The sequence below is a fragment of the Pseudopipra pipra genome, chromosome 5 (genome assembly GCF_036250125.1).
Source record: "Pseudopipra pipra isolate bDixPip1 chromosome 5, bDixPip1.hap1, whole genome shotgun sequence".
NCBI lineage: Eukaryota > Metazoa > Chordata > Aves > Passeriformes > Pipridae > Pseudopipra > Pseudopipra pipra.
The window spans coordinates 68,146,751-68,166,306 of NC_087553.1; the positions used below are offsets into that span (position 1 = coordinate 68,146,751).

Genomic DNA, 19,556 nt, shown 5'->3' on the forward strand with positions numbered 1-19,556 from the left:
TCTTCCTTTTCTCAGATATTTTTGCAATATTTCCTTTCCCACTGTGAGTATGGGCACAGGTCCCAATCATTTCCCATAATTGGTGATAGTATGTTCTATATTTGGTAACATATTCTTCAAGGAAACTAGTACAAGGGAGAAAACTGAAGACATTTTGACTGTGAAGAATAGATTAAGATCATGTTATGTGATGGTCACCAGCTAACCAGAGCTGGGAATGCAGAGGACTTTGGGACTAGGTTTTGCAACTAGATCACCACATCTTCCAAGAACAGCCAAGGCAGGGACAAGCCAGAGAGAGTATTTAGAAAGGACATTCGTCGAAACGTGTGAATTCTGAAGGAGTGATGAAGCAAATTCATGTCATCACCAACCGACAACACAAGTTACCACGAGAGGGCACAGCACAACTGTTAAATCCTTCAGAAGAACGGTTGCCTTCCAGGTCATAAAGATCTCCATCCCTTCATGTTAACATGGATGACCTTATCCAAGTTCGACTGTGGTCCATTATGTATATGCGCCCTCTGCATATTTTGGGAAGTCCCACGTTCATTTCCCTCTTGCATATCAACTGGAGACTAAATTTCATTGTTGTATACAACCATTCTCACACCTCAAAAATCTGATGACCTCATGTACTCAGACCCTCCTGTTTTTGCTTAACCCACTTTGTTTATGTACCTGCATAATACATTTCTTCTTTACACTTGGTGCACTCTTTAGCTCCTTTCTCAGAATAAGTATTTCGTGGGCACACCTGGCAGCCAGATGCACCTGGTTTGTCACTGAAGGTACCAGGCTTGCATGAAAAGCATTCAGACGTATATGCAACTCCTGTAAACAAATAAAAACACTGAAAGAGAGAGGTACACTCCATAACTGCTGCCTACCTGCTTATGGGTGAGAGCAAGCCAGCTGCATAAAACAGCATAAAACCCACAGACTTTTACCACTTGCTTTAGACACTTTGGCTTTGCTGACTCATAATTTACATCCTTAATCTTTGTTCCTCAGTGTGAGTCTGACCCATCTAGGAACTTTATATGACACTCCGAGTTTGATCACACTTAGAACAGGACCAAAAAAGCAACTCCAGATGAAGTAAATAATTTAAATATTAATTTAACTGTCAGTGTTGTGATATATATCCATTTATCACTGTTGAGAGGCTTACCAATACCCATGGTCTTTCTATACTACATTAGAGAACCCCTGCTTATTATTTTCTCTCTCTATTTGCTAGGCCAGTCTTCTCCACTAGATGGCATCATTTACCAGATAAATTAATTTTTGAGCCTTTTTCTGACAGCGTGAAGTTTTGCTGTTCTGTTTTTACACTTTAGAGGAGCAGACAGGGGACAAGAGGCTAAAAAAAATTCACTTCAATGCTCTAAGTACACCAGTAGAAATAGCACTTGGCAAACAGTGTGAAGAAAGAGTGAGATAAGACATAAAAGACAAATAACTCTTACCTTCAATTGTGATGTTTTTCACCAGAACTGGTTTTACTACTTTGGAGCCCATGAGAATCCCTGTTGTTCTCCAGTATAATATATTGCTACCTGATTTCAGAGTTACCTGCAATAACACATGTGACAGTTATCAGACATCCCCTCACCAAGGCATTTTTTAATTTTCTACTTCCACTACTCAGATTTCTTGCATCCTAGTAGTGATCCTGGCTTTTCCTAAGCTGCTTAGTGTGTCAAGAGGTAATGGGGAGGGGCTGTACAGACATCTCGGAGGAGAGTCAAAGTGAGCTTTATAAAAGAGTTTCTCAACACCCAGTTTTATGGAAGAACACCAAGAGCTGTTTCTGACCTTGCTGTAAGCAGAATTTGGAAAAAGCTGTTCCTGCCTTTATCTATCTACCCCTGGCACTCGGGAGCTTTTATCTCTAGCTCTATGTTCAGATATAGTCAATCAGTTTGTTTTTAAAGCCTCGAGATACGCTTTCATAAAGAAACTCAACACGACCCAGAGTTCAAAAATCCAGGCTCACAAGTGAGTTTTGTTTAGAGGCTTTAAAAATCAAGCTCTGCCTGCATCTAACACTACAGCATTGTGATCAGTAAGCCAGACACAAACCAGAGCTGGCCCCAGAAGCAGTCACAACTCTCCTGCTCGTTTCTGACCCCGAACAGCAGATCAGATGCAGAAAACAATCTGTTTTCCAGCTGCCCTGGCCCACTTGTTTTTGTCGTGTAGTTCAGTAAGTGGCTGCCTGTACTGGCATGGGAAGGGTGGTGGCATCATGGCTGGGATAAGGGGCAGAAGGAAGGCAGGAGCACTTCTTTCAACAGCAGTGTTGATGCTTTCTGCCTTCAACTCACTTGTGTAACTACAGTGTCGCTCTCATCAACAAAAACAGCAGGTTTACCAAGCCCCTACCTGTCCTGCAAAGCTGTACCACAACTACTAGGCCAGTACAAGATGCCTATTGCCAACACAGTGATATTGGCCTGAAGGTGCTAATTTTCACACAGGAACAGGGATAAACTCTACAAGCATAAGGGTCCAGGATAATGTCATATACAGCAGTGCTGTACAGGTCTGGCGTGACCACGATTTTTGTTCACCGAGGATGAAGAGTTCAGAACTTCAGCAAAGTGGAAATACATCCTGTTTTATCTCCCACACCCAAGCAGTTACTACCCAGGGGGGCAGAGGAGATCTGGGTTACCACAGGTAACAGCAGAACTGGGACCATATTGAACCAAACATCCTGTTGTGTGGGGTAGAGGCATCCAACATCAGCTCTGGTATAGCAGGACTTGCATGCTGAGAGCAGAGGCTGCAGCAACCACAAGACTGGGCTCAGAGAAGCCACCGTGACAGGATTTTCAGCACAGAAAAAACCCTTCAGGAGCGCCAGAATCATCATCTCACCCAGCTCACGTGTCTACATTTCAGCCAGGCATCTCAACAATCTTCATAGCCAGTGAAGACACCTGCATACCTCAGATGATGAGCTCAGATGGCACCATCTCCCATGCAGACTCTGTCTACACCCCTCAGCTCACCCAAGTCCATGTCCTGGATTTGGATCTATGGCTTAACTCATGCCCCTCACCCCTCCTCACCCAGATCTCCAGACTCCCGATGTAATCTTGCATCTGAGCGAAGAGGCACTGCCAACCAGAGCTGGCTCAGGAATACGTTTTCTCCTCCAGGAGGATAAGCAGACCATGGAAAATGGAAAGCATGCTGCTGCCTATGCCCATAGAAGCCTTTTTCTTCTGGCATAATGTCGCCTATGCTTTACCTTTGCTAATATGGCTCTGGGGACAAGGGTATGGTGGTTCAGTGGAAGCCAGGTCTCAGCTAATGAGCTGGTCTATGCATGGTCTGTCACAAAGCAAACCCAGCCAGCTGGGTCACAGGTCAGCCAAAGGGCTCCTTCTCCTGACATGCTGCAGGAGTCACCCTGGTGTTGCCAGCTTGTTTTTCAAACAGATAAGTCCCTAGAGAGCAGAATCTGGGTGCAGTCCAGCTCTTCTGCAAACATTTGAGAATAAAATGTCTGTCCTGCTTGTCTCCACATACACCACGTCCACTGCTCTGCTGAGACACAGGGAATAATCTTGTGTTCTCATGAGCAAACAACTGTTGTAGAAGATTTCAATTACAGCCGTGCAAAGTGATTGTGGCGTGCAGATTTGCATAAATCTATTTAGCCTCATAAAGCACTTGATTCAAAGCCCAGGGAAATCAATACAAAGTCTTGCCTCTATATCATTTGCTTTGGGATCAACTCCTTGGGGATCTCTGTGACTTTTCCCCTCAGTACTAGGAAAGCTGTGCTTCTTCAAATGCATTCACAAAAGCCGGCCCGTGTTTGGTGTCTGCCCAGTGGAAATCACAGACATTTATAAATGGAAAAGAAACTTCTTGAAGCAATTTTTCATACACTTACAGAATGAGAGCCCCATTCTCCGTTGTCTGTGAGCTTCACCCACTTGTCTGCTGTGGACTCCATCTCTTTGCACTGGTCATTTTGTATCTGTTAATAAAAGCACAAAATCAGTGACCACAGTCAAGTGCATCTCTCTGTCAGCATAATGACTGCTGGGAATTAAAAGACAGCTTTGTTCCTCTCATCAACATATTTAGGACACCAGTTGCCTTACCTGTGGCAAAATAAACCCCCAACTTTCAAAATCTGCTAAAGTTTAATAGTGCCTGCAATGACCACCTCTGACGTAGATGGCAAAAAAAGCAGCGGGAGAAGATCTCAGACTTATCCTCTCACTGTCTGGTCAGACAAGAATGCTGAGCACCATATCTTGCCTGCTTCCTCCTACTCCTGAGCCAACCAAGACTTAACTCTCTAAAATCCAGAGGCCATGGACTTCTAAGTCAGAGGGGAAGTCGGATTGGATGGGCCAAAGCTAGAAGAACTACTTTCTCTGCAGCGAATATCTGCTGTGTCTTTGGCCCGCTGCCACCTGACCTAGGGATGAGAGTAACATTATCAAGGGAGAGGCAACATGCCATGGAGAGTTTGTCCTGGCAGAAGTGTGAAGTTGATTGTCCCTCACCCAGGTCCAGGGCAGCTCAGAAGCCTTTCCTTACAGCAGCATTTGGGACACTTCTTGGGACACATTTGGGATGCATAACCCTGCATCCTACAAAGCATCTGTACACTGAATTCCCACCTAGATCAACAGCACTGAGCAAAAGAGGTGAGAAGAAGCACCTATGTAGAAGGTAGATCCCTAATTATTTTGTGGAACATGAGCTACAGCATCCTTGTGTCATGGTTTCTATCTGCAAAAAGGAGGTAAGAATATATAGTCTCTTTTCACTAGGTGTAAAGGGCTTCAATATGTAAGAAGAGCCAGGGAAGGGCAGATCAAACACTTCACCATTTCCCAGTAACCTGCCACTGAAGAGCCACTGTTGGGAGCTAAAGTACCATTTTTAAATATATTTAAGCACAAAGACATGCTGGGAAAAAAACTGACTTACAGGAGTGCTAAATATGGTTTCCCTGAAATACTAAGACTGACTAGGAATTTATGGGTGTTTCTATAAAGGACTGCACCACTCTGCAGACACTGCTTTTTGAACAAGGAATGATAAATTTAGAGGAGGTGAATGAGTGGGATATGGATAAAAGCAATAATCAAAAAGCCATTTTCAAAGCCAGCCCTCAGAGAAACAATACATCTGCTCCATTGCAGGAGCAGATCTGTCAGTCAGTCAAGCAACTGGAGCTGGGATTCATAATCCTGGCACATTCATGTGACAACAGAGAGTACATTTGCAGCTTTCTCCCTATGAAAGAGGCAGAGTAGTCTAATATAAAACTGAAATGGCTAACAGCCTTGCCTGCACTATCTGTTATCAAAGTGCAACAGCAATCTATCACACGCAATTTTGTCCTCCTTTCCCAGCTCTACTAAGAGTAAGGATACTTTGCACTTTTCTCCAGACTTCAAGAAATATTAACCAACATCAGCTAAGACTTCTCACTCCTGTGGGGTACCATGAGCTGTGTTTTTCAGATAAAAAAACAGTTTGTCAGACAGATACAGAGGCAGTAACAGAGGAGACTGAAAATTTCCAGTCATCTCCCTCTCTGAGTTGTCCTCCCGTTACATTTTTTTCTCTCCCAAATGACAGGTACAACATGACAAGGACAGCAATACAGGTGTCAGTGGAACCTTCCAAAGCACTTCAATAATGTGGGACATATACACCACACTGCAGATACTGGCACTGGGAACCCTCTGGCTCCCTGGACCACAACCAGTCCATCCATGTGGGCAGACCAGGATTGCCTTCCCCATTCTGGCTGCTGCTGATCAGACTGTTTTAGCAATCTGGGTACAGCATGGTGCAAGCCCAGTCAGGCTGCTCCCAGTTAAGAGCTGATGATCCCCAGCCCCTTCATTTCCCAGTGCAGATGCATCCTCAAAGCCTAATTTCTACTGAAATTCATGTGAATTTCTCCTGGTTTTCTTTTTGTTGTAATTACTAGGATACGAATTCACCTAAAATCAGAATTAAGGTTTCCACATACTACTACCTCGGAAGAAGTCTTTTTAAACATTAAGCCCCTTTTTAACATCTCAAGTCAAACACCCCCAAACGTGAAGCATCTCTCACCAATAACTGTCTTGCAAAAGGCTGGACTAACTGGGGCAGTCGTGACCCTTAATGGAAAAATCTCAGCGCATGGCAGGATATGATCAGTTCTGCCCGAGTTTTGAAGATGAGATAAATACCACAAGACAGCATAAGTGACTGAAAGAGAAGAAGGTTTTTTTATCTTGTTCAGCAATAACAAGCTGTGGGCATACGGGGAATGTAAAGAGGGGTAAATCTGCTTCTAACGGTCTTTATCTGGGTTGAATTCTTACAATATAAGGTTGGATTCACCATGTGAAAGGCCTTACAAAAAATTCAAAGAAGATGTTGTTGTCAATATACTGGTATTCGAAGAAGACAGAACCGGATTTCTTCAGGTGCACAGCGTAGATGAGGGAAACTGTACAATCATCCCTGTTTGACTCGATGTAATTCCCTCGAGGCGTCCATGAAGAGCTGATGAACATAAACAAAACAAGCCTCAACTGAGATCACAGATACTGAGGAAACTATTCTTACACTACCATACAAAAACATGTTACATAATAAAGAACCCAGAATGCCACAACAGATAACTACAGTGAATTTATTAATTCATTACAGGATTACCATTTATTTTTCAACTCTAATAGATATAATAGATATAGTAATTGTATTTTATATCTGGTTTTATGTTTATATGTTACATGAATAATATAAAATATGATACTTTTCATTAAAACTGTGCTTGTGAAAGAATATGGTACAAAAAATTGAGGACCCAGCCTACATAAGAAAGGTTTATTATCCACAAGTTCAATACAGTTTCAATTATACTCAGAAACAGCCTTCTGCAACCACTGTGGGTCTCTAAATAGGCTGTAAAAGGACCTTTTAGCCACATTTACTATGCCATGACCCTGGAGCTTTACAGCTACAAATAAGAGCAGCTCCAGGCTGGTCTTAGACTCGCTAGCTGCTGATGAGCCCAAGGAGACCATGTCGACAGCAAAGAGATGGCTACAAAGTTCACCTCCCAGCCTCTCTTGTTTGCCATTAGTAGGGCTGGTTACCCTCTGGGGAGCTTAGATGAGTCATTAAGCAGCTTTGTGCTCCTGAGCTGTCTCAGGTTTACCCATGGCTGTGTAACCCAGATGCAAACAGAACTTCTTACTTGTTGCAGCTGTCGGCTTTATTTTCAGATGAGCCAACTGCCGTGTCCATGAAAGTCGCCACGTTGGAGAATCCTGCTGGCAACTCATCCCACTCATCAAATTTGATCCCACTGCCCAGTGAGTAGGTCCCCTCCGCACACTTGCTGCACACCTGGTTCTTCATCTCGAGGTACTCACCAGAGGCACAGGAGAAAGCTGGGGAGACAATCATTTACAACACATGAATGGATACATTAATCCTTATTAATTTCCATTATTTTTCTGCCACTTGCTTAATTAAGATTGAACTGCCACTAAAGGGAACCAAATAGAATGTGCCAGTCCCACGAACACAACAGCTGAACTAGCAACTATCAGCTGCAAAATTGAGATGTTCACCAGTTTTCTGGTGAGATGTTCACATGTTTTTCACTGATGTGGCAGCACTGAAACCAAATCCCAAATGATGGTTCTTGATTTGCAGCTTGTCTCTATTAGCAAAATAAGATTTTAGAAACAAAATCTCTGTTGACAGACTGTGTCCAAAAGCACTTTGCAAAAATGAGGACTTATAACACAGTTCTCCTCAACCTTGATCACCCAACTGTTACACCTTGAGCTTAACTAAAATCACTGGTACCTGAAAGCCAGAACAGACTTGTCTCACCCACTCGTATGGCAGCTAAGAGGGGTGTACAGCAGTACACTGATGGTAATACAACACTACAAACCTTCACTGAGAGTAACAAGGGTCTCTCCATGTTTCTCCTCACATGAACTGTCTACAAAGCCTCTAACATCTTGCCTGATAGACCAGGTGGTCTTGGAAAAGATCACCCATGGGTCTTTGTCTAGCAGATGAGGATCTTTGACTGGGGGGACATTAACATGCTGAGAAAATAACCACTGGCTGTCAGCACAGCAAAGACAGTTTTCAAAACCTGTGTAATTAGAGGAAGTATAATTAAGAGGTATATTCACAGTGTCTTTTTTACTGATGTCTCTAAAATTATTTCCTCCAAATGACTGTATGCCCTCTAGCCCCCTGATTACCCCTCTGCCTGCCAAGAGAAGATTATTCTCATTATGTAGAAGAAACCTGGACAGCAGCTGAAGTCCTGTATGCCCACAGAGTTCCCTGCCTGTGCCAGGAATCGTAACTCCTACCTGGACACTCATTTCACTGGCAGGCCACCCCACTTGCCCCCATCAAGTCCTCTTTGAGACTCAACATCCTGAATGGAAAACAAATGAGCACTTTCTGCAGCACATAGTACTTCCTACATTGCTTGCAGATTTTTAAACTTAACTATGCCAGTCTAGCCGAAATAGAATTCAGAGCAACACACACAACTCACATCCCAAGAAACAGTGGGTTTTTCTACTGTTTCACACATGCCACGTTGCACAGTGAGAGATATTTCATACACTCTCTTTGACAGACATAAACTCGTTAGCCTGGGAAACTGCAGGATGAGACCACACTGCCAGCCAAAGTGGTGAAACTGGCCCAAAATAACCAATGCCTGCTGCAGTCCCAGCAAATGTGGTTCCACAGATGTGCTGATGTTTATGTGCAGAAAAACTTGTTTGATTGTAAGTACTTTGATAAACTCATGGCTGAATAACACCATTTTCCGTCTGAATCCAACTAACAGTTCAAGCTCCCATTTCTGTTCCAGGTCCTGCAGCATTTCCTTGTGTAATTGCCCTTGACGAGTGGCACTGGAAAGCAGGTAAAAGGTCCATTTAATGGAAAGATCTGCCAAAGGATAATTTTTCCCTGTTGGTCATACCAGCATACTCTAAACTTGAACCAGTGGACTTCAAGCCAACAGCTTTCTAAGCCTGTTGCTCACTGATGAGTGGACCAAGAGGGAAAGTGGACCAAGAAAGAACCCAGGCAGAGACAGATGTTGGGGTGAGGATACACAAGGAGATACTGCTGCAATGGATTTTGTGAAAGACTGACAGACCAAAAATCCACCCTCACTGAGGAGAAGTGGTTTTCTGTAGGCAGTGGCACACCACACAGCAGTACAGCTAACATCCCATCTGAGTAACTGTGGGACCTCAATTCAAGCCATAGAATGTATCTGCAGCTGGTGTCAGAAACAGCTTTCTCCAGAGACTCCAAGAAAACCAGTGAGCACTTCCCACATGTCTGAACTGAGACCACACTTTGCACGGCTTTTCAGCTTAAATGTGTAAAGGTGCCCTGTCTCACTTCTTTTGCATTTTTAATAAACCTTGCTTTATTTTTTCCTTTTGAAGGGTGCAGAGAGAAGCCATCGGGAGGGAAGTAGAAAAGTGAGCTCTCTCATGACATATTTGAATTCTTTAACAGTTTCAATATTTTTTTTTAAAGAAAGCTAAATAGCAAAAATTGAAAGCACTGCTTAACCATTCCAGAGTTGTGAACTTCAACTAAGGAGTCAAGAACCATGAGCAATTCACTGCCATAAAGAAGATGCAGAAAGTAGCAGAGCCTCCTCTTCCATTGCAGTGAGGTTGAGCAGAGATTATTACTCTAACTGAACTAATATATTTTAACCCTTTTCAGACTGATCATTTGAGCGAAATAAAAGGGTATAAGAGATCAGACTGACTGCCACACAGGACATGGTCTCTATCTCTCACCTTCCAGGAAAGAGATGAGCCTTTTTCTTATTCAAGTGGGGAATTACCTTCTTTCTCTCTTCTAAGAATTGTATTTCAAAGGCAGCAGCATTTCCCATCAAAACACATCCAACTGCAAGCAAACTGGCTCTGAGCATGCCAGCTGCTTGCCAGGTTCAATTTGGGGCTGAACGTGGCTAATGGCAACACAAAACACTTTCGACATTGGAACAGATGCAATATTTGGTCTCGTTCCAGGCGGTCGAGAGCAGCTGGAGGGGGATGGGGAGGAAATACAGCATGTGATGAGCATGGAGATGGTCTCACAGTGTCACACAACTTGGTCTTCTAGCAAGGAGACAAAAAGCCAGGGCAAGCGGTCTTTAATCTAAGCAGCATCAGTTCAGGCGTTTGTCCCAGCTGGAGACAGGCAGGCTGTGGCAGTGTCCCCACAATCGGTCAGAGGCACTTGTGGTGGGATAGGGCACAGACAGATGATCCATCTCCAGGCACTGGCACTTCACCTTGCTCGTGGCTGCTCCATCTCACTAAGATGTAGCTGAGCACAGGTGCAGCACTGACCAGTGACCACAGAAAACACTTGACATTATTGCAGCACTGCTGTGTATGTGGGGGTGACACAAGCAAGATGCTGCCAACAGGAAGGACAGCATCAAAATATAGGAGGCGCGATGTGAAGTTTCAGGAATCTAAATCCTGTATTTTATGTGTGTGCTCTAATTCATCCTCCACTAAACTCTCCCTCTTGATTCAGACATCAGAGGAAAAATTAGTTTCCCATATGAGAGGTAGCCTTTGTGAACAGCCCTAAACCCCAGAACCCATTTGTGTAGGCATTTGATACTTAATTTTCAGAGAACACAGATCTGTTGAATAACTGGACATCACTATTCCCTCTCCCTCTATGACTGCAAACTTTATTATTATACCTTTCAAATATCAGTTTGGGTGCTACACATTAAATTACACAGAGCAACACACACTGTGAAGACACAATGTGATCTTTCTTTCTGTGAACAAAACTATGATTCATGCATTAAAAGGTTTCATGGCTTGCCCTATCATTGGCATTTTTAAAACTGGAAAAACATTTTCAGAAGCAGTTAGGAACAGCACAACACACTGTGGTGTTGGATACACTGATGCCTTCAGTAGATCTTTGGAGCTGATGCAATTATTGGTGATTCATATCTGTAGCTTTCTTAAGCAAATAGAGAAGAAAAAAAAAATGGTGTGGTTTGTGCAGGTGACCAGTCCTGCTCACAAAAAAGATGCTGTAAAGTACTGTTACCTAGACACTGCCACAGCAGCTACACACATTCATACACTCATGTGATAAAGCTGACACCAGATTCACGTCATAAAAAACTGTCATGAGCTACAGTACTAATACCCACTGAAACCATTGTATAAGTCTTGTCAAACAGGCCTCATTTCATTCTTTAAAAGGATTACAAGTCGCTTGATAAAGGTGACGGAGTGGGTGTAATAGACTTAGGGTTTCTAATACAGTTAGCTTAGTTTTGCATGTCACTCTGATGAAGAAAGGTAGTGCTGCACAATACCAGTAAGGCACATCTTAAAGGGATTAAGAACTGCCTGAATAACAGATGTCAGACAGGGCTGTCAATAGAAAACAGGGAGGAGGGGTACAGTTCTGCCAGTCCAGGACTGAGTCTGATGGCTGCCCACACTTTTATCGATGATCTGCAGGCAAATAGAAAAGGAATGGTATTAAGATTGGCAGGTGAGAGGCTTTTGCCAAGGCTGAGCCCACTCAAAGTCAGTGTGTTTTAACAGAGTCAAAGGTAAAGACAAGATGCTGAAGGCAATGAGTGCCAGCCATGCCTGCAGAGGGCTGAAACATGTCCTGGAGAGCACCAAGCCTGAGGATTGAACTGGACCCACTATTCAAGAGCTTCCACTGTCAAGAAATCCAAAAAAGGCACTAGTGAGATCTCTGGATATATTTAGATATGGAGGTAGAGATGTGTAGTAAGAAACATGTATTACAGGGAAGAAGATTGTTGTAGTACTGCATATAGTTGTGATTTGGCATTTTTGAGAGGTCAATACAAAGTAAAAGGACTTTCAAGGGTTTTTAAATTAGGGATAATGTCTTGCAGTGAGAGATTTGAAGTGCTTAGTCATTTAGTTTATCACAAGAAGATTGAGAGTCAACTTGATTAATATATAAGCACCTCCAAGGGGAAAGAACACAGGATCCTGCTGCACTCTTTAATCAAGCAGAGAACTGCATAAGAAGAGCTACCTTCTGGAAGCTCAACCCAGACAAACTCAAATTGGAAATAACACACAGATTTTTAATAGGAAGAATGACTGATTGCTGGAGCAATCTGTCATGGCATGTGATGGACCCTTTGTCGCTCAAGTGCTTCGTACCACAACTGGACAACATATGGAAGAAAGGCTCATGGCAAACACAGATTATCAGCCTCAGCATCAGCCTAGCTCAATGCATTTTAATGGCCTGTGAGGTCAAACTAGCAAATCTAATTAAACCCCCTGCTCTTAAACTCTGCAAGTCAAGATCAATGGTATCTTATCTCCCTGCTGAGACACACCACTGAGGATGTGGGGCATCTTGAAGGAGGAGCCCTGCCCCCTGTGTAACCACTTCCAAGGAGTGCTCACAATACATCACTTTGCAGATCTGACTGTACTTTACAATCGCTTTGCAGACATGGAAACAGCTCCCCAGAGGGCAAAACAGACCATAAACAAGCTTGCCTCATTTGCCCTTTGACTGCAAGGCTCCAGGGTCACATTTTGTCTTTTAGTACAGCTGTGGCCCTCCTGGTGATTTAGGTGGACTAAAATCAATATTAGTTGGCACATTTCTTTTCTGGTAACTGACCCAAACAATCTCACATTGCTTAACTTTCTGATGCTGGAGGTCAGGATAGGATTATCATGAGCATAGCTGGACGAACAGAGTAGATCTTCACATGTATATGACTACTCAGTCCCTCCTGAGGTCTGAAACTTTCCTCTGGAGTATTTTCTCATGTTGATTATCTACCAGATACTGCTATGCTGTAACAGGGATCAGAATATTTGAGATTTCACCAGAAGATTAACCAAATCTCAGTACCCTCCATCTTGTCTCAACATCCTGCATCCTACAACACCAATCTATAATGTATTCAATTGCTTTTCTCCCTTGTGCAGCCCTGGCCACCCAGTCTTACCCCTTCCTTCAGCTAGCTTCCCATCCCACACCAGTTGGAGCTGCTACTTCTACCTCCATCACTCTTCTCAGCAGACATTTTTCTCCAGACATTTCTTACTTAACAATAACTTAAATTATTTTAGGTCTTCTGTTTATTCTGTTGCCAGTGAGCATGTGCACATTCACGTGTATCCTGTGTCTCCCTGGCTCTCAATGTATTACAGTTAAAAAAAAAAAAAGACACAGGACTGGATTTTACCAGATTGTGACAACATTAGAAGGGATAACAACTGAGCAATCCTACAGAAACCAATGAAAATACTAAGCAAAAATAATCTCAAACACTGCTTTTCCATCTCTCACCTCTCCAGTCTTATGTTGTTCATCCAAAGCGTCACCATCTGGGATTCAGGTGCGATGCTGCCATCTCCTGAAGGCAGAGTCTGGGTTGAATTGTCTCAGCCTCCCATGGGCACAGGTAAAAATTGTAGCTCAGAAAGGAAATATGAGGTTGGCAGCATCAGGCAATTGTCCCTCTGAACAGCTGTTGTGCGACACATGCCACAAGCCTGGAGGGGAAATTGTGGCCAAGGACAAGTACATAGAGGCTGTTCAGTGACACTCTGGGACATCAGGGTCCACATAACATGGAACCAAGGACCAACCAAAATACAGAATGAGAAAAAAAAAAAAACAAAGCCGAAGGATGAGAGGAAATCATTGCTTCATTATTAATGTTTCCTATAATCTCACCAGCTTCAGAATGTCTTCTGTGAATAATTTATATGAGGCTTCTCCAATAGACTGTGAATAATTGATGTTCATTTTCTTCACTCATTATATCCCAATGTGTTACTAGGAACCAGACTGAATCTTAATTTAAGGTAAAAAAAGTCTGTCTAGGCTGTTTGGGTTTGAAATGTGATCACACTGAAGTCTGATATAACTTGAGAAAGAGTACCTTCTGTGGAAGAAATCCTTCATTTTCTTAAGAAGAAATAATGTCTCCTTTTATCCAAAAAATTACGAAATAGAGCAATGCTTTTTCCAGGTCACCTCTTTCCCAGCTGGCCTGGCATGTAGGACATTTTCATTATCACTTTACTGCATCATTCAGACACTGAAAGGTGTGGTTTGGAATGGGAATACTCAATCAATTCATGGCAGTGGGGTGTACAGTGGAGGAAGACAGCCATCACCAAGGAGTTGGAAAACATTTGTTGACAGGGTTTCAACAACTATCCTATTGGGTCAGCATTGGACATGTGCGATGGGTTGATCCAATACAACATGGCAGGAAACAGACCTCGAGGTGAGTGAGCAGCTGTCCAGGTCCTACTGACTCCACAGGCATATTTTGATTGCTCATCAGGCAAAGTCTCTGGTACAAATGACTTCTAGTGCCATTTGATATGTCCTCTGCACACACACACACACAATCCTCGCCTCTCCTCCCTCTACCAAGCGATAACAAATCTCAAGGTCTTGCCAGCTGCTTCCCCATTGAAAGAGAAATCAGTGACTCAGAAGAATCTCTCTTTAACTTATTTAATTACATTGTGTACACAAACAAGGTGAAGAATTCATCAAAATACACTAAGGTCATCCTTTGTCTTGGGAGTCTCAATACACACAATTCCCAGTAACTCTTCTCCAGGAATTAAATTCTGTGGGTTCAGTGTAAACTCTTCAGCTTTTTTAACTATTTACCTAAAAGAATCTATGCTTCAAAAAGCCAACAATGGCACTTGTTCTGCAAAGACAGTGTCGTGCTCACGCATAGAGTAGAAATTCTGGAAAAAAATACTTGTAAAACTGGGGTATCTCTCAGGGTATCAGTCCACATTAGGAATATATCCACATAGAAATGCCATGGCAAAATGTAGCCTCAAGCCTCAGTCCAGGTGAGAAACCTAATGCCATCAATAAGACTGACCTACCTGGCTTGTTAGGAACATGAATTAGCAAGGACAGGAATAAGAACAGGAATAAACATCTGCTTGAGTGGTTTGCTAAATCACAGCCTTTTAGCAGTGACTCTCAAACTGTGCTGTGCACACCACTGCTGGCTGAACAGCTTTGCTACATGGCAGCCCTGCATTAATTCCTCAGCTTCATAGTGTTCCTCAGAGCAGCCCCTGCTGCTGTGTGCTAGTCCCCTCCATAGTGTGCTCTAGTTCGAAAGTCTTTCCTTTTTCTTTCAGAAAAGATATAAAAACTTTTCTAAGGATACAAAAAACACAGGTAAAATTGAGTTGCCTGGTCTTGCAGCCATGCACACAAAAGTGATCTGTAAAAAGTGACCATGACTTTAAAATCTATTTCTTGGACATCTTGCTGTTCATGTGAGAGGTGGCTCCAGAGACAGTTATATTGTGTTTTTTTACTATCAGACATCCTTAATAGCTTGGTAATGCATGACAGGCCAAGGGCCAAATCTATGGCATATCAAGAAATCCTCAGATTTCCTGGATTTCCACTTTTTTGATACTTAGTTCTGAGAGATCAGCCTTCTACATATGACTCAGATGTTGACAGGCAGCTTCATGGAAGCCATATGACTGTTCAAAATAGAGAGGAGAAAGGAAGGTGTAAGTCAAAATGAAGGAGGAGACCAGTATATACCTTTGAGTGAGCAATCTCAAGGATGGAGGAATGAAAGGGGAGACCTTCTGCATACATTTTTTGAACATTGTCTCAAAATAGTACTTTCGCACAGCTCAGGATACCCAGCAGCATCAGTCACCATACATAAGTTTATCTGTGTGCATATGTCACATCTAAATGACACAGTTAAACAGCAGAAGCCATGAATAGCTTGACCTCATTGTTTCTTCCAAGGTGAATACCCAAAGAAGCAATGTCTGAATAACATTAAAAATGAAAAAAATGTTAGTATATCAAGGATGATGAAGAGAAGGATCCAGTGCTTTCAAACCATGATTAAAAAAATGAGAATGAATATAACTCGTCCTCAGAGCTGTGCTGATCACCGTACTTCCTCTCCTCAGTGCAAACAAAGAAATCCCAACCATTTCAAAATCCAGATGAGACCAGAAAATAATCCTCAGTGAACATCAAACAAAAAAGGAGGAAAACCCTCTGACAGTATGTTAGGATTCACATTTGCTTCAAGAGGCTGTAACTCTGGACTTAAGTCCTAAGAAAAATCATTCTGACATGCATTCATATATAAGCAGAATGACACTTTGGTGATAATAACATATTCTTATTACATAACAAACTCTTTTGAAATATAAACAAATGTGACTGTGTAATAATTAGCACCGTTCTCATGGGAGTATTTGTATGCATGTTCACATCTATATGCGCAACGATGCAAACATTAAAGAAACTGCTAAAACATATCATTGCTATTTTCTTCAGCAGCCAAATTTCAAAATTCTAAATAACACTCTGGAAGAGCCAATTCTTCAGCACAAAGCCTACACAGAGTTTGCGTGAATGCAAATCTAGTTGACAATGAACAGATGTAAACTTTATTTCAGAAGGCTGTAACACAAGCACACAGGCTTTGCCAGACATTTAACATTTATTTTGTATTATATTCTAAACAGATACGTATGTGCATAGAAAATTTGCAGATGCCCACTGACATCAGGGGAATTAGGAGGAGGCCACCTGACTGGGATACCCAACCTTACCAGGGACTGAGAGAACATCGAACTCAAAACCTTCTACTGAAGTTTTCTGTTATGAAAGAAGAATGTTGAAACTCCTGCAGGTTCCTTGAATTGCCTTAAACTGTTATAAAACCTACAGACTTAAAAAGGTCATTTGCCCTAATTGTGTCTGCAATTAGCAGGAAGATCTGTATCTCCTCCTGTGGTATCCTGGGAGCAGATTACACAAGTCAGAATACACTCAACAAACACAACTCAGTAGCAATGAATCAGGTCAAATTTTGCTCTTAGACCCCAATAAAGTTCATTGTAATTAAGGACAGTCTATTTTCTGCAGTGGAGCTTTTCACATGCTTGCCATTTGGTACAGGCTCACAAAACTCACTTCTAAACTGAAGCACACTTCTGATTTCAAAGGAGTTGCTCCCCTCTTAATGGCACCAGGTAAAGGAGCACTTTACCAAGCAGAGCCATTAATAACTCCATGGCATCATACTTTCAATCACAGAATCTCAGAATCATTAAGGTTGGAAAAGATCTCTAAAATCATTGAGTCCAACTTTTAACACAGCACTGCCAAGTCCACCGCTAAATCATAACCCCAGGTGTCATATTTAGACCTTTTCTAAACACCTCCAGGAATGGTGATTCCACCATCTCCCTAGGCAACCTGTTCTGATAATTTGCTCAAGTTATTTCATATTATCAATATTTTTTTTTGTCTCCCTTCCTAAAGAATCTCCCTGATTATAATTGGCATTTGGATGACAACTATAACAGTGACTCTACCTTCGCTTTTTCCCTTGAACATGGCAAATTCAACTCCTTTTAAAAATGTTCTGTTATTCTCACTATAGTTCCTTTATTATCCACACAGACCATTAAAATGAACAGATATATATGAAATAAGGTTCAAACTAGTCTTGCTTAGGATGACAAAAAATTACTTATATTCTTTGGAATAAGAGTGTAAACATTCTAAAAGAATTTGAGGTCAAAATGTGAACCCTTTAAGGTCTTTTTGGTCACAAACTTTGCTGACATGAGCATATCAGTGCCCCTGGGCACATTAAGGGCACAGTCTGAACCAGGTATCTGGGCTGTACTTGAGTGAAGGAAGGTGGAGAGGAAGGAAGTGAGACAGGGAAGGAAGGAAAACTCCAAATACAGACTTTTAATTTGAGTGTAAAACAGGCAGCATATGGTCAGGCTGGCAGAAAAGCCTGATGGTGGCCACCACAACAGATTGCAGTGCAGTGTCAGCAGGAGCATGATGCCAAGTGCTGCTCCCACTGCCAACCCCCAAAAAGTCCCCATTAGACACTGCCTACAGCCCCACACCAAAGCAGTGGATTTCCAGAGATAACCAGCCATAAAGGGGGTGCAGGAAAGGGCTTAGCCCAGAAAGCAAACTGCTCCCTTGGACTGCCATCAATATTTTCCATTTAAAAAGCCAAGCAACTGCCCTGATGGCAGTGATCCTTAGCAGTTAAATTCCCTTCCTGTTATCAGACTCATGAGGAGATCAGAGGGAGATCTGTGGTAATTAAAAATGAAGGAGACCAAATTAGTAAAGCACATTCCCGACTGTCAAGAGTGATTCAGAGGTCTGGATTCTGCTGAGGGAGGCTCTCTGTCTGCCACCCCCCGCCTCCATGTATGTTCCCTACCTTCAGAACAGTACTGAGAAGATGCCTGGAGGGGACATCTTAAATGGGAAGCAGAGGGGAGCTGCACAGAGTAGCTCTAGGAGTAATAAATATTGTCTTTTTTGTAGCCAAGATCTCTTCTGCACTTTTAACGTATCTCTTCACAGGAACCCTTGCAACCATGGTGTGGCAGCATCAAAAATATGACTCACCTCTATACAAACACAAACTTGAGAGATGTGACCAGGGAGCTTGGTGTGGTTGCACCAGGGCATGTCCAGAGAAAGCCTGGTCTCATGAGCACTGAGCACTGAGGGATCACACCATGCTGAATGGCAAAATGCAGGCTGACAACCTAATGCAGGGTCTGAAAGCAGTGATGGCTGAAGCCCCGTAGGGTAAGGAGATCAGAAAAAAAGAAGGAAGTGAAATATAGAAAGGAGTATGTTATCCCAGTGCCTTGCAACTGCAGAGCTGCTACTGCAGCTTCCCTCACATATCTGGGTCACTTGCACTGCATGACACAAACGTGTCATGTGAGGTTCCTTCTTTCTTGCCACCTACCATCTGAATGGGAGAGATGTGGAGGGCAGGGTAGTAGGAGGGGACAATGGGTGATCACACCGCTCAGTGCTCATGGCAAGATAAAGGCAAAAAAACCTTTCTTCTAATACCCAGGTCACAAAGCAGTCCAAATATGACAGCCCTTTCTACTGTGAACCCCTGACTATTTCTCAGAGGACTCTGTCTTCCCTGCAGGTAAACTTTACTGATTAAGTTTATGAAGGGTCAAAAAAAAAAAAGGGCAGAATCCTGCCAGGTTTCAGAGACTGCAGCCTTTTCAGGGAGTGTTGGCAGTCGTGCTCAGCGGGTCACAGTCAGCTGTGCTTTGCAGGTCAGCGTGCTCTCCAAAATGTAGTGGAGCACAGAAGTATCCAACCTAATTTTAAACGGGTTCATTCAAATGAAATGCAGTAAAACACAGCATCCTGAAAATGAGCACACCTCAAGACACCAATTGAGCTCTGGTGTCACAGTTCAATTGCTGCAGAAGCACATGAGCTAAGGTGTTTTTAGCAATCTCAATTGTCTTTCCACTCCACTGGAGACCACAGTCTGGATGTATTTACAGAAAGGGAGACATTCAACATATTGTTATACCATCCTTCAAAGGCACAATTTAAAGAGAATGACTGCT

The 19,556-nt window shown here is 42.7% G+C and overlaps 1 protein-coding gene across 2 annotated transcripts in view; it reads right to left on the reverse strand.

The window, feature by feature from the left end:
• Nucleotides 1-19,556, reverse strand: part of ELAPOR2 (endosome-lysosome associated apoptosis and autophagy regulator family member 2) — a 102,030-nt gene that overhangs the window by 26,511 nt on the left and 55,963 nt on the right. For both annotated transcript variants that reach the window (XM_064656452.1, XM_064656453.1), the window contains 5 exons: nt 7,253-7,448; nt 6,408-6,555; nt 3,920-4,006; nt 1,476-1,581; nt 685-837 (listed from right to left, as the gene is read on the reverse strand). In XM_064656452.1, the coding sequence (XP_064512522.1) occupies nt 685-837; nt 1,476-1,581; nt 3,920-4,006; nt 6,408-6,555; nt 7,253-7,448 (690 nt within the window). The remainder of the gene's footprint in view (nt 1-684; nt 838-1,475; nt 1,582-3,919; nt 4,007-6,407; nt 6,556-7,252; nt 7,449-19,556) is intronic.